The 15,177-nt window shown below is 39.4% G+C and overlaps 1 protein-coding gene across 1 annotated transcript in view; it reads left to right on the top strand.

Annotated features, from left to right (window-relative positions):
• The window catches only part of GNS (glucosamine (N-acetyl)-6-sulfatase), a 54,316-nt gene that overhangs the window by 14,368 nt on the left and 24,771 nt on the right, over window positions 1-15,177 (top strand). The window contains exons 7-10 of the mRNA XM_028110754.2: window positions 70-152; window positions 1,307-1,425; window positions 3,585-3,688; window positions 10,721-10,822. Coding sequence (XP_027966555.1) covers window positions 70-152; window positions 1,307-1,425; window positions 3,585-3,688; window positions 10,721-10,822 — 408 coding nt within the window. The remainder of the gene's footprint in view (window positions 1-69; window positions 153-1,306; window positions 1,426-3,584; window positions 3,689-10,720; window positions 10,823-15,177) is intronic.

Here is a 15,177-nt window from a genome sequence, read left to right as displayed (position 1 = left end):
TATGTACTCTAGTAGTTTATTTGATTGTAGTGACTTGGTGCTAACTTTTTTTTTTTTTTTAAATTTTAGAATAAGCACTGGTTAATTAGGCAAGCCAAGACCCCAATGACTAATTCTTCAATACAGTTTTTAGATAGTGCATTTCGGAAAAGGTAAGAGCTGCTGCTTTCTCAATCTGGATGGTCTTTGAGGACCTTCCAAATCAGCCCATGAACCACAATGTGGTTATCTTTGAGACAAAATCAGAAGGTAGCAAGTTGGTGGGAGAGACTCTTTGATTGGGGGGTACTAACAAAACAATTCATTTTTATGACTTGTTAAAACATAATTGCAAGCTGGAGCCATTTGGTTAAAAAAAAATTTTTTTTTCTCCCTATGTCTGAAGAAAAGGTCACTTTGTAAGAGCTCAGGCCCAATATTTGCATAAGACCCAAGGGCTTAGACTAGAGCAAAATATTTGCCGTTGCTATTTGAAATTTCAAGGAATTTCTTTAAGTCAGTTCTTAAAAATTCATTACAGTCTCTTAAGATGTATTGAGATTATACCAGGGGCTAGCAAACTTTTTCTGTAAAGGGCCAGAAAGTAAATATTATAGCCTGTCAGGCCAGACAGTTTTTGTCACAGTTGCCCAGCTTTGCTGTTGGAGTAAAACTAGGCAATATATGAATGAATGAGCACGACTGTGTTCCCGTAAAACTTTATATAAAAATAGTGAGTTGTTTAATGGGTACAGAGTTTCAGATTTGCAAGAAGAAAAGGTTCTGGAGATCTGCTTCCCTGTGTGAATATACTTAATGCTGTTGCTTGTACCCTTAAAATTTGTTAAGATGGTAAATTTTATGTTGTGTGTTTCTTATCACAATTTAAAAATAAAAACAGTGGGCAAACGGGCCCATCGCTATAGTTTGCCAACCCCTAGTTTAGACCCTTAAACGTTGTTGTGGCATGGGTCTATCTGAATTAATCTGTGCTCATCAGTACTGAATTGACAGCTTTCCCTTCCAGTTGTTTCTGCTCTCATCACCAGTGTTAATAAAGCTAGCTGGTGATTAAAAGCCTCTTTATTTCTTTGAGAACAGTTAAATTTATAATCAACTAACAGTGTTCTGGGATTTTCTTTTTTTTTTTTTTTTTTTTTAAGTGAGTGGTCTGAGGAAAGGAGATTTGGGATTTGAGCTTTTGGGGAGCGTGGTTTGGGGGCTTTGGGTGGTTTTGTTTCGGACTTCTCTCCTGCTTTTTTGGCAAGATAGCATTCCTTCAGCCATTGTTTCTGAAATCCTGTTGTCACCCTCTGTGTACATCCAGGTGGCAAACTTTACTGTCAGTTGATGACCTTGTGGAGAAACTGGTCAAGAGATTGGAGTTCAATGGGGAACTTAACAACACGTACATCTTTTATACCTCAGACAATGGCTATCACACAGGTAAGGGGCAGACTGGGGTGTTCCTGTGGCCTTGATGAGGTGCCTTTCCTTTTTCACCCAGTCAGTAGCACTAACACGGAGCTCTAGGCCTATTGTAGCAATGGATAGGCCAGAGGGGGAGGGTGCTGCCCTCAAGACCCCTCTGGTTAGAGGGTCAACTCATTTGCACATGGAGAGATCAGGTTTCGTTATTTGATATTTCATGTGCCAAATTAAATGATGTACTAGGATTTGGGATCAGAGAGTGGGCTTGCTAGGTTGGAGGCAGGCTTTAGGAAAAAGGTAAGAAACTGAACTAGATTTATTTTTCTTAAAGATTTTATTTATTTGAAGCGGAGGAAGGAGGGAGCACAAGCAGGGGGAGTGGTAGAAGGAGAGGGAGAAGCAGGCTCCCTGAGGAGCAGGGAGCCCCATGCGGGGCTCCATCCCAAGACCCTGAGATCATGTCCTGAGCCAAAGGCAGGTGCTTAACTGACTGAGTCACCCAGGCTCACCAAAACTGAACTAGATTTAAAGGGCAAGTAGACCTTAGAGACTAGGGGTAAGAGATTCTATACAGAAAGACCAAGAAAAGGTTGTCTTGGGGGAAAAGCCCTTTCTTGTGAAATTATGAGATGTTTTATTGATTTTTTTTTTTTTGCTTGTGTGGATATTTGTGGTTTTTGTTTTATGTTTTGTCTTTTCAAAACCATGAGTCAACCCCATATCCTTGACTTTCCTTTTTTCCGCTTGGATTTTCTTAAAAATGAATGTTGTCTTTCCCCAGCTATCCATTTCATAAACTTGAAAACTACTAACCTGAGGTTTGCTTGCATAGGAGCAGATTGATGAGGCATTTAATGTTTTGTTGTGAATATTTTTAAGCACTCAAAGTAGAGACTAATAAAATAACCTCCATTTCCAGCTTCAGTTTTCAGCTACCCATGGCCAGTCTTTCAAATTCTTCCTACCTTCCCCATGTTTGTCTTTATTTAGCTTAGAGGGTTTTGAAGAAACTTCATTGTGATCCTGTACATCAACACTACATTGTGCTGACTAGTCTATTATGTATCAGGGTCTAGACAAAGTCCACATGCTACCTGTATTTTTTATGTGCTCTGAGGCTGGTTATTGCCACTGATTTATTGGGAAGAGTTTTTGTTGTTGTTGTTCTTTAGAATATCTCACATTCTGGGTTTGGCTAATCGCTTTCTCATGATGCCTTAACTTGTGTTTCTGTAGTCAGCATTTTCTGTAGATTGGTAGTTAGATCTAGAGTCTTAATAGAAATGGACATTTTCAGCGAAAATGCTTCCTTGGTGATACTGATAAGTACTTCCTATTACATCACTTCATGATGGTGTCTGGTTGACTCACTTTATCGATGCTGCTATTAATCAATGGCTCATGTGGTGTCAGCCTGGGCCTGTCCTATGAACCTTTTGTGGCTGAAGCTTCCATTGATGATTGTTGCTTTAATCCACTATTCTCTCAAAAATGGCAAAATGATGACTTCATAACCCTGTTCTTCCTTCTGCATTTATTAGTTGGAATTCCTTAGAGAAGAACTCAACTGTTTGGTTATCTTGAAATGCAGTTTATTCAGGAAAGGCCAGATAAAATTTTGTCCCTTTATATACAGTTTTTAGAGTAACCTTATTCAGTTGTAGTCAGGTTGAGTATCATACATAAATGATGTGTTTGTGTTTCAGTACTTTTCAGTCATTGTTTTTGCTGAATTTGTCCTATCTTAGACCAGAGAGTCCCCCTAGTCATTTGTTTAAAGAAGATGAACCCATGGGGCGCCTGGGTGGCTCAGTCGGTTAAGCGTCTGCCTTCGGCTCAGGTCATAATCCCGGGGTCCTGGGATCGAGCTCAGTGGAGAGCCTGCTTCTCCCTCTCTTTCTGCCTGCAGCTCCCTCTGCTTGTGCTCTCTCACTCACATGCTTCTGTCTCTCAAATAAATGAATAAAATCTTAAAAAAAAATAGAAAAAAAAGATTAATTCATTTCCTGCCTTGTAGTAATAAGAAACCCAAGCAATTGTAAACTTTCCATTAAAGCCCCATAAATAGTAGAACAGAGTTGTTTTCATTCTTACTGTCAATTGAGCGAATGTGTGAAGTGACACTTCTGTCCTGGCTCCTGGCTCCATCTTTACCCTCTGTGTTTTTTTTTCAGGACAATTTTCTTTGCCAATAGATAAAAGACAGCTGTATGAGTTTGATATCAAAGTTCCACTGCTGGTTCGAGGACCTGGGATCAAACCAAATCAGACAAGCAAGGTAGGTGCCTGAGAAACTGATGCTGTTTACAGGTAGCACTTGCCTGAGGAAAGAAGGCTGCTCCTCTAAAGAGGAGGCTGATTAGATTTCTCCTCCTATGAGGATGAAGTCTGATCGGCTTAAGATCTTATAAGTACTAATAAGCCTTGGAGATGATGAGTCCCTTTTTTACTTTTATTTTTTTAACTCCTGGGCACCTTCTATTAACTGTACTCCCCGCCCCCCCCGATATATACATATCCTATCAGTATGAGTATCTTTTATTTGTCCTTCAAGACTGTAAATCTTTACTTTTTCCTGGAGCAGTGACTTTCCACCATGGTCCTCATCAGCATCACCTTCTGAAATTGTGAAAGGTTCAACATCCAGAATGGTTCTAATGGACTCACTTGGACTAGAATAGAGACCCAGCCTCTGCTTTTTTTTCTGCAGCTCACAGATAATTCTGAGAGGCAGCCCAGTTTGGGGCCCACTATCCAGTAGATCAGAGCTCCTCGGGCTGATCGCCCTGGGGACCGTGTTAAAATGCAGATACAGATTCTGATTCTGCATTTCTGACCTCCCAACTGATAGCTGCTGCCGGTCTGACCTCACTGAGTATCACCTATAGAAAGCATGTTTTCTCAGGATTTCGTCCCTCTTTCTGTGGGACTCTTCCTCACTAAAGCATTGCTGTTTTACTGATTCTTTCTCCTTGAACTGTCATAATGTACCACTTTCTTTTGTTGCCATTTCCATTTGGTTTCAGTGTCTTTTTCCAAACTGGGTACCTAATACTGAGGCACTTTGTTCCTGGAGATTGTGGGCACTCTGATCCAAAACACTTTGGTCTAATGCTTGGAAGATAAGAATTGATAAGCTCTACTAGTTATGTCGTCTTTTCTGTAATAACACAGTTTCAGTCCTAGCTCTGTGAGACAAAAGAAAATGAGCAAATACATCATTTAAGCTAAAATTGGAAAATGGACCAGACTTTCTGGGTATACTAGGTACTTTAGTCTAATTTTGGTGTTTAATGTTTAAGTGTCTAATTCACTTCTTTTTGTAATGTTCATGGTGGAATTATGTTGAAATTCTTTCAGAAAGGTAAAATGGCCTTCATAATTTCTTTTGAGTTTTCTTTTTTTCTTAACACCTACATTCCTAAAGCCAGTCACTTCCCAACAAATTCAATACCCTATAAATGGGTCTCCTTTCAAAGGAGATAGGTGAGTTTGGAGGACCATTAAGTCTTTTTTTTTTTTAAGCCTTTATTTATTTGAGTTTTTTACTTTTTTAATCTAAATTCAATTAACATATAATGTATTATTTGTTTCAGGGGTACAGGTCTGTGAATCATCAGTCTTATTTAATACCCAGTGCTCATTACAACACATACCCTCCCCAATGTCCATCACCCAGTTACCCCATCCCCTCCAGCAGCCCTCAGTTTGTTTCCTGAGATTAAGAGTCTCTTATGGTTTGTCTCCCTCTCTGGTTTTGTCCTGTTTCATTTTTTTCTCTCTTCCCCTATGATCCTCTGCCTTGTTTCTTAAATTCCACATATCAGGGCGCCTGGGTGGCTCAGTCGTTAAGCGTCTGCCTTCGGCTCAGGTCATGATCCCAGGGTCCTGGGATCGAGTCCCACATCGGGCTCCCTGCTCCGCGGGAAGCCTGCTTCTCCCTCTCCCACTCCCCCTGCTTGTGTTCCTGCTCTCGCTATCTCTCTCTGTCAAATAAATAAAATCTTTAAAAAAAAAAAAAAATTCCACATATCAGTGAGATCATATGATAATTGTCTTTCTCTGATTGACTTATTTCGCTTAGTCTTAAAAGCGTTTTCTTGATCTTGGTGTTGGGAGTTGACTCAGGAGAACATATTGGCAGCTGTGTGCATTTCCAAGGAACAGGGCTACTAGGGCCACTTCTAACCAGCGTGGGGAAGGAGGCTGAATGAGAACAGAATGGAATGTGTCAGCCAGCTGGCCATCAAACAAACTGTTCCTTTTATCTTCAAATTAACAGTGGCATCTGAATATTAAAGTAGAGAAGTTCACCTTCTCTAAGCAGTCTAAATGAAACCTGGTTCCTAGGAAACCATTTCAACAATAATATCTATTGCTTAATGACTGCTTAGTGTGTGACAGGTGCTATTCTAAGTGTATTAGCTATATCAATTCATTTAACTGTCACAGCCTTGTCACAGCCTTATGAGATAGAGATACTGTTATACCCATTTCACAGATGAGGAAACTGAGGTATAGAAGTTAAATGGCTTGCCCAAGATAATGTAGCTATAAAAAACCAGAGTCTGGCTCCAGAGTCTATACTTAACCATTACCATATAGCTCAGAAAATATTTAAGTATCTTGTGCTAGCAGGCTTGGATACACAGCACTGAGCAGTCAGGGAAGATTGGTTCTTAACTCCCAGTGTCCAGAGAGCCAGATCCTTCAGCTACAGTTGTCAATGAAAGCTTCTGAGGCATTTGAGCAGAGACCTGGGTGTTGAAAAGGATTTAGTCCTGCAGAGATCTATGCAAGGGCATTCTGAGCAGAACAGTAAATGTGAAAGCACACATCTGAGAATGAGCTTGGCTTGTTCAGGGGACAGAATGGGAGCTGTACTGAACTACTTTCACTTCTAAGTGTACCATCTCTCTCACCTCGTCTTTGTATGGCTGATTGCTCCTTCTGTTTGGAATGCCCCGCTTATGCCCCTTGCACCTCACTCATTGTCCTTTAGAGCTTCAGTTTGGGGCTTCTGTCTGGAGAGTCACTACAGACACCCGCCCCCACTTGGGGTAGGTGCCCTTCCCATGTGCCTAGCTGCCCTCACACTTACCACACCCTACTGACTTTTTTTTTTTTTTACTTGAGTTTCTAGAAGAAAGGCACTGTCTAAGCTTAGAATACCGAGCCCTTAACACACACTGGGGGGACATCCATGTTGCCTGAATGGTTATTACCAAGGTCACAAAGTAAGTGGCAGAACCAGGACTGAAAATTGTCTGTTCTTAAAATCCGTGTGTGTGTGTGTGTGTGTGTGTGTGTGTGTGTGTGTGTGTGTGTGTGTGTGTGTGTTGCACTGCTGTGCTGACAGATGTAGTTTGAGAAGTACGAAATGCTCAGCCTCTACCTAAAACAAAGAATGTCAGAGATGGTGGGTGATTCATCATGTGTTGGCAACATAGTTGTCTTGGTGCCAGTTGTCCTGTGTGAGTGGCACAGGGTTATGAGTTGGGCATAATAAGCTGAGCTCACAAAAGCTGGTGGCCAAAACAGGGCACGTTTGACCAGTGGACTTAGCTTTGTGTTGGCTGTTGGAGAGCAGAGGCAGGTGATGTGTGTGGATGCCAAAGACTGGCTTATTGAGGTTTTCTCTCCTGGCTGGAAGTTAATCTAGCTTTAGATTTGGTGGTAGAAATTCTTCAAAAGCGTTTTAAGAAAGGAAAAGGTTAGTAGGAAAAAAATGACATAGCATGATCCAGGGGAAACAACTGAACTGGGTGTCAAGAAGACAACATACTGGCTTTAAGACTGGCCAAATAGGCCTTGTTTCCCTGTGTGAAATTGGGAGAATGGTAAGTGGAAAACTCTCAAGTGTAACTCAGTGACGCCCTGGGTTCTTCCTTACAGGGAAGATGGGGCTGAGGGATAAATCCAGATGAAGTAGCCCAAGATGTGGGGAGCCCTCTCCTTTCTTATGCAGTTCAGTGCTTTTCACTACATGGATTTGGGGTGCTCTCTGGTGTGCTCGCAGTCTTTCCTTTGATAACTCTACATGAATCCTGTAATACCAGGGCTTAAATGTCCATTTGGAAACCCGATGTATCCTCCAGAGAGCTGTCTTACTTTTTCTCTGTAATTCTGTAGCTCTGTCATTCTTCTAGAGCTAAAAAATAAGCAGCTCCAAGGCATGATATCCTTTGATTTCATGCCCCAGAATTTTCTAAGAGCTTTTATTTGATCAGAATATCTATATACATAAATCCTAAGAACATTCCCAAACTGGGAGGCTGTGATTTATGAAATAATTTACTTCTGGTCTTGTCAGTGCTTTTCAGTTCCAATCCATAAATGAATCTTTAAGTTTATACTTAGTAATAAAAGCAATACCATTTTAGGAACTTGAATTGCTAGTGTTCCTAGAAGTCATTATGATCATGGGCCTATAGTATCCATTCTATTTCTTGTTTGTAAAAACCAGAGACAGGTAGAATTCTCTTTTGGATTCTTCACTCATACCCCGTATCCACTAGAAGTCTCCCATCTTCTGACATAGTATGCTGATTTTGAGATTCTTTATCTCTTAGACCAAAGCCTAGAAGGGAAGAAAATTTGTCCATTATTTTTTAGGGAATATGTAATTATTGTGGATAGCTGGGAACAGAGTCCTAAGATGATGTCTATGATACTTGGGACAAATCTTAGTGACTTTTGATTTGTACTGAAACTTACAGACCTTTCTCCCCATGGAGAAGACTGCCATTTGAGAGAGCCTCCCATCGTATAGCTGATGGCTCTTAAGGCAGTTCTGATAAAACAGGCTGTCCATTTTATATCTCTGTGGGTTTTATTATTTTGGTGTTTACTTTTTTTTTCCTTATAAAACTGCTTTGGACATGTTAGTACTATCTGTGGATTTGGCTTTACTTCATGTTCTAGACATGACTGAAGATCTTTTAGTCACACGTCAGGGTCTTTTGGCCTTGATCCGTTTCTGGAGGTTACGTTTCTGCTTGTCTCTTTCCTGCCATGATCTCTTCCATATTCATACCCACTCTTGTTGACTGTATTCAGAGTGGCTCAGTCCACCTGGGAGACTTGGAATTAGGGAAGATATCTCTTACATTGGGTCTTGCATAATCCCTAGAGACATTGTTTTTTGTTTGTTTGTTTTTTAAGATTTTATTTATTTATCTGACAGAGAGAGACACAAAGAGAGAGGGAACACAAGCAGAGGGAGTGGGAGAGGGAGAAGCAGGCTTCCCGCCGAGCAGGGAGCCCGATGCAGGGCCCAATCCCAGGATCCTGGGATCATGACCTAAGCCGAAGGCAGATAGATGCTTAACAACTGAGGCGCCCCGACATTGTTTTTGTGGGGTTTTTCCTCAGTAACTTTTATACTTAACGATAGAAGCAGTACCATTTTAGGACTTGAATTGTTCGTGTTTCTAGAAGTCATTATGATCATGGGCCCACAGTATCCATTCTACTTCTTGAATCTGGAATTAGAATCTAGGGGCGCCTGGCTGGCTCAGTCGTTAAGCGTCTGCCTTTGGCTCAGGTCATGATCCCAGGGTCCAGGAATCGAGCCCCGCATCGGGCTCCCTGCTCAGCCGGGAGCCTGCTTCTCCCTCTCCCACTCCCCCTGCTTTGTTCCATCTCTCGCTGTGTCTCTCACTGTCAAATAAATAAATAAATAAATCTTTAAAAAAAAATTAGAATCTAATTCTCTCTTATCACTTAAGTATAAAAGTAAAGAAAGGATTCCTTTTCCCATGAGTGGCTTACCACTGAATGGTAATTTCTGACAGCTCAGCATTAAGCTAATTGATTCAGAGCCAAGGTAAGTTATCACTCTGCCCTACAAGAGCCATCCTAGCTGCCAGGAGGCCTGGCCCCTATGAACAGTGCTCTGAAGATGTTTTCTTGCCTTTCACGTCTGTACTTCTGGTTTTGTTTTTAAATGAAAAGTGCCTAAGTTAGGTTTTATTTTTTCCATCCCCCGTTGGCCTTTCCTAAAATGCTCTAAGTTTTCTCAACAATCCTGAAGACTTATTTCCTTTCAGTAAATGGTAGCTTTTCAAGTTACCAGCTGTTGATTCTGTTTCGATTATTTCTCTTTCACTTCCTCATCTGTAAAACAGGGGAAATACTGCATCCGAGGGTCGTGGTGAGGATTAACAGAGGATAAACCGTAAGGATTGGCACAGAGTAGGTGCTCAGTAAACATTAGTTCCCCTGGTTTCCCTGGTGGATTGTCTTCACCACTCTGAAAGCTTTCCCTAGCCTGTGATTTAAGTGACTTTAGGTGTATGCTTCGGTCCTATGTAGGCCTACAGTGGCCACCAGCCACTGCGCCTGTTGAGCCAAAACATATGGGATAGTCCAAACCGGGATGTGTGACGGATTTCAGACTCGGTTCAAAAATAAAAGATAAAATCTCATTAAATTTTTTATATTGTACATTTGAAACAGTACTCTTTTTGATATATCAAGTTAAATAAAATATATACAATGAATTTCTTCCTATTTTTCTTTTTACTTTAATGTGGTCACTAGACCATCTTAATACATATGTGGTCCCATTGTATTCCTACGGGACTATGCTGGTTTAGGTCCTAAAGAGGATTTGTATACAGAAGGAAAATAGTCTAATAAACCAAAGAAATAAGGCAAGGTATAAATCAGGACAGTAACCTTAATTCCTAGAGTGTTTATTTAGCACATCTTAGTTTTGTGCTCTTTAAGGAAACTTTTATCGATGCACTGTTGGAATGAGTTTTCTACAGTCTCCCATAGCCTGTTGCAAACATCTTTTTTTAAATCCCCCTCCTTCACCTCCCTATTGCAAACATTTTTTAGTAGTGTTATCACTTTGAGAAACTACAAAAAGGGCTAATATCTTCCTTGGTAAGAAGCATGTCAGGAGTCCATTTGAAATCAAATGTAGTGAACTGTAGAAATACAAGTTGTAAACACTTTGTATAAAATAATTAGCCCAACATTTTCTCATGATTCTTCAGACTTGGGGCAGTCCCAAAGAAGTTTCAAAAAATGTTTTTTGATCAATAACAGTATGGGTTGAATAGATACATAACTTCCCAGGGGCATGTATTACAAGTCTTATAAACCTTTATGTTTTGTTTTTTGAATTATTGTAGTTAAGTGAATCAATGAATCAGTAAGACCTCAGTAAGTCTGGGCTGTAATAACAAATGCTGTTTGTCTCATGGGTGCGGTGGGGGAAGAGCTTTATTATAGATAGAAAAGGAAAACCAGACCAGCTGTGTTCTAGATTGCTTGTTTTTTTTTCTCATTCTCCTAGATGCTCGTTGCCAACATTGACTTGGGTCCTACTATTTTGGATATTGCTGGATATAACCCAAATAAGACACAGATGGATGGGATGTCTTTATTGCCCATTTTGGTGAGTATAAAGCCCTCAATCAGGCCTGAGCCAATACTCCGAAATAAATTCCAGGTTGTACAAGTTTAGAATTAAAAATTTAAATCTTAAACTGTGAAATTTGAGGAACAGAATAGAATTTTTCTCTTCTCTGTGGTGAGAAGGAGCCTTCTAAAAGACTGATTGGACCACTTATAAACAGATCTGTATCCTCCCTTCTTCCCTTCTCCCCCCCCCAAAAACCCATCATAAACAAAGTGAGGACAGATGACAAATTGGGAAAATATTTGTAACATATATGAAAAAGGGTTCTTGGTCATAATAGATGAGTTCTTGATCATAATAGATGAGTTCCTAGAAAGCAAAGATTAGTATCCCAGTAGAAAAATGGGCAAAAGAAGGAACTAATCAACTCATGGAGGAATTAGAAATGGCCACAGTAAATGCAAAAAAGATTGCTCCAGTACTGATCAAAGAAATGCTTAACTGAAGGACGCCTTTATTGCCTACAGAATGGCAAAGATTAAAAAGATTTATACCCAAGTATTTGCAGAAGTCTGAAAAATGAAAACTACTCAGACTGATTCATAAAAGTGTAGTCAGTATGAGCTGTCAAGAGGCTAATTTGACAAGACCTTTCACTTCAGAATACATACCTTAAGGGACACCTTGCTGGCTCAGTCGGTAGATGTGACTTTTGTTTTAGAGATTGTGAGTTCAAGCTCCATGCTGGGTGTAGAGATTAGTTAAAAATAAAAACTTAGGGGCACCTGGGTGGTTCAGTTCGTTAAGCAACCGGCTCTTGATTTCAGCTCAGGTCATGATCTCAGGGTCCTGGGATCGAGCCCCACTTTGGGCTCCCTGCTCAGTGGGGAGTCTGCTTCAGGATTCTCTCTCTCCCTCTGCCCCTCACCCTGCTCTTTCTCTAAAATAAATCTTTTTAAAAAAATAAAATCTTTAAAAAAAATAGAAAACTCACATTAAGCGGTTCCATCTGGGAATTTATTCCAAAGAAAAAAAATTAACTCAGGAAGTATTTGAGTACCCACTGTGTGTCTGGCAGTGCACAGAGCTAAAGATCTGTGGAACAATCAATATTAAATTGGAAGGATCAGTATTAAAATGTGTTAGCCATTTAGGGTAACTCATTATAGGTGACTATTAATCATTGATTTGTCTGAATGTGTTACAATATATTATTAGGTAGTATGTGCTTCATACAAGAGAATACATGTCACTCACATAAGTTACAAAACACAAGAAATACCCAGGAACTCATCATCCCATTTAAGAACTCAAATATTCCCAGTACTGATGCATCTACCTATATGCCCCTTCCCATCCTACCCATGTATCCCTTGCCTGCCCCATAGGAGTGATATTCCTGAATTTCATGGTTATTCTCTGGATTTTATTTTTTAGTAATTGTCATGTACGTATCCTTAAACAAGATACCTTCGTTTTGATACTTTTTTTGCACTCAAAAAAATAATAATAATAATGTAATCTGGGACTTTTTTCAATTCAGTATTTTTCCCAAACTGATATGTGTTGTTCACAGATGCCTAATACTCCATTGTATGCATCAAAACTTAATTATCTGTTTTCTTATTAGTCAGTAGACCTTTCTGTTGTGCTAGTTTTGTTTTAGGAACAATGCTGTTGGGCGCCTGAGTGGCTCAGTTGATTAAGCTTCAGCCTTCAGCTCAGGTCACGATCTTGGAGTCCTGGGATCAAGTCCCACATCAGGCCTCCCTGCTCAGCAGGGAGTCTGCTTCTCCCTCTCACCCTCCCCCCGGTCATTCCCTCTCTCTCTCTGTCTCTCTCTCTCTCTCTCTCTCTCGCTCTCAAATAAATAAAATCTTTTAAAAAAAAAGGAACAGTGCTGTTAGAGCATATTTAGACATGTCTTCCAGTGAACATGTGTATATACCAATACAGGAACTGCACATTGTAATTTCTACAAATATTACCAAGTTATTTTTATAAAATGGTCATCAGTTTACATTCCCACCAGCATGGTATGAGAATTCCTTTTGTTCTGTAAGAAACCATCAGACAACTTAATTTTTGCCAATCTAGTGGATAGAAAAGACCAAAATTATATTTGGTCCTACTGTGCATTTCCTCATTTATTAATGAAATGAATCATTTTTAACAGTTTAATTCACTTAATTCATACAATTCATTAATTTAAAGTTTATAGTTCAGTAGTTTTTGGTATATCAGAGTTGTGCCACCATACCATAATCTAAATTTAGAATCTTTTCATCACCCCAAAAAGAAACCCTAGGTCCATTAGCAGTCTCTCCCTCATTGCTCCCTCTCCCAGCACCAGGCAGGCACTGGTCTACTTTCTAGTGCTATAGATTTGTCTGTTGTGGACATTTTGTATACATAGAATCATGCATATGTGGCCTCTTGTGACTAGCTTCTTATACTGAGTGTAAAGTTTTCAAAAATCATCCGCTTTGTCACATGTATCAGTATTTCATTCCTTTTTATTACCAAATAATATTCCATTGTGTGGATATTCCACATTTGTTTATCCATTCCTCAGTTGGTAAGTTGTTTTCCCTTTTTGGCTGGTACGAATAATGCAGCTGTGGACATCCTGTGTACAAGTGTTTGTGTGGACAAATGTTCTCAGTTCTCTTGGGTACATACCTGTACACCTAGGAATAGAATTTCTGGGTTGTATGGTGACCTCTCTTTAATCTTTTGAGGAACTGCGAGATTGTTTCTAAAGTAACTGCACCATTTTATATATTCCCATCAGCAGTGTACAAGGGTTCAAAATTTTCCACATCCTTTCCAGCATTTGCTGTTAGCTGGCTTTTTATTACATTGTAGTGGGTATGAGGTGGTATCTTATTGTGGTTTTGATACGCGTTTCCCTAATGACTAACGATGTTGAACATCTTGTGTGTTTCTCGGACATTTGTGTATCTTCTTCGGAGATTGCCTTTTATGTTGCTTCCCTTGTGAAATACCTCTTTTCGCCCATCATGTTCTCCCTGTTTGTGACTTGTCTTTTCTCTACATATGAGATATGAGAACCCAGGAGTTAAATGTATAAATCATCTCTTATGGTTAGTATTCTTTGTATCTTGCTTGTAAAATTGCTTCTGAACCTTGGATCAAAACACAATTCTCCTAGGTTTTCTTGGAAAAGTTTTGTACTTCTGCCTCTCACATGAAAGTCCTTGATGTACCTAGAATTGATTATCTGGTACGGTAGGAGACAGGGATCCAATTTCTTTTTTTTTTTCTTTATATATACTCAGTTGTCTTTTCTGTTCCACAGATCTGTCTGTCCTAGTAGCAGTATCATTTTGTCTTGTTATAAAGCTGTGTAATTAAATCTTTGTAAAGGCAAACCTCTGCCCTTTTGGGGACCCTAGCTACCACTCTTCATACAAACTTTAAAAACAGCTTTTAAGGTAACTGAAAATTCATGTTGGATTTTTGGTTGGAATTGCATTGAATCTATAGATCAGTAAGAGGAAAATTTACATCTTTTAATATTCTCCCACAAACTCTATAGTATGTACCTTATTTATTTCCAGTTAGGAAAAAAATCTTCACTGTGGGGGTGAAATTACTATGCAGAGTATACAGTTGATCCTTGTTGTTGTTACATGGGTGTGAATTGTGTGGGTCCACTTACATGCAGATTTTTTTTTTAATAAACATTGGAAAATTTTTTTGGAGATTTGCAACAATTTTTAAAAACTAGCAGATGAACCATGTAGCCTAGAAGTATTGAAGAAAATAAGAAAAAGCTAGGTATGTCATGAATGCATAAAATATATGTAGATTCTATTTTATTACTTATTACCATGAAATATTTACAAATCTATTGTAAAAAGTTAAAAGTTTATCAAAACTTACACAGAATATACATGACACCATTTAGTCGAGAGAAATATAATGATGTAGTAGTAAATCATAACTGCATAAAATTAACTGTGATACATACTGTATTACTGTATAATTTCCTAGCCACCTCCATTTGCTGTTACAGTGAGCTTAAGTATCGTATCTGCTTAAAATGCCATGTGATGTGCTAATCATCTCTGCATGAACAGCTTGTCTCTCCAGTAAATTGGGTATCATCGTAAAAAGTGATCTCTTCCGGTTCTTGTGTATTTTTCATTGTGTTTCATGCAATACCATAAGCCTTGAATAACACCATGGGACCCATGCAAAGTGCCACTAGGGATGCTGGAAATGCTCCCAAGAACCTGAGAAAAGTTATGACATTATAAGAAAAAGTTGAATTGCTTGATATATGTACCATAGATTGAGGTTTGCAGCTCCGGTTGCCCACCATTTCAAGATCAATTTATCCAGCATAAAGACCGCTATGGAAA

The sequence above is a fragment of the Eumetopias jubatus genome, unplaced genomic scaffold (genome assembly GCF_037043125.1).
Source record: "Eumetopias jubatus isolate StellerSeaLion01/CBP00866 unplaced genomic scaffold, mEumJub1_p1.0 scaffold_8, whole genome shotgun sequence".
NCBI lineage: Eukaryota > Metazoa > Chordata > Mammalia > Carnivora > Otariidae > Eumetopias > Eumetopias jubatus.
This window is presented reverse-complemented; position numbering and strand designations above follow the sequence as displayed.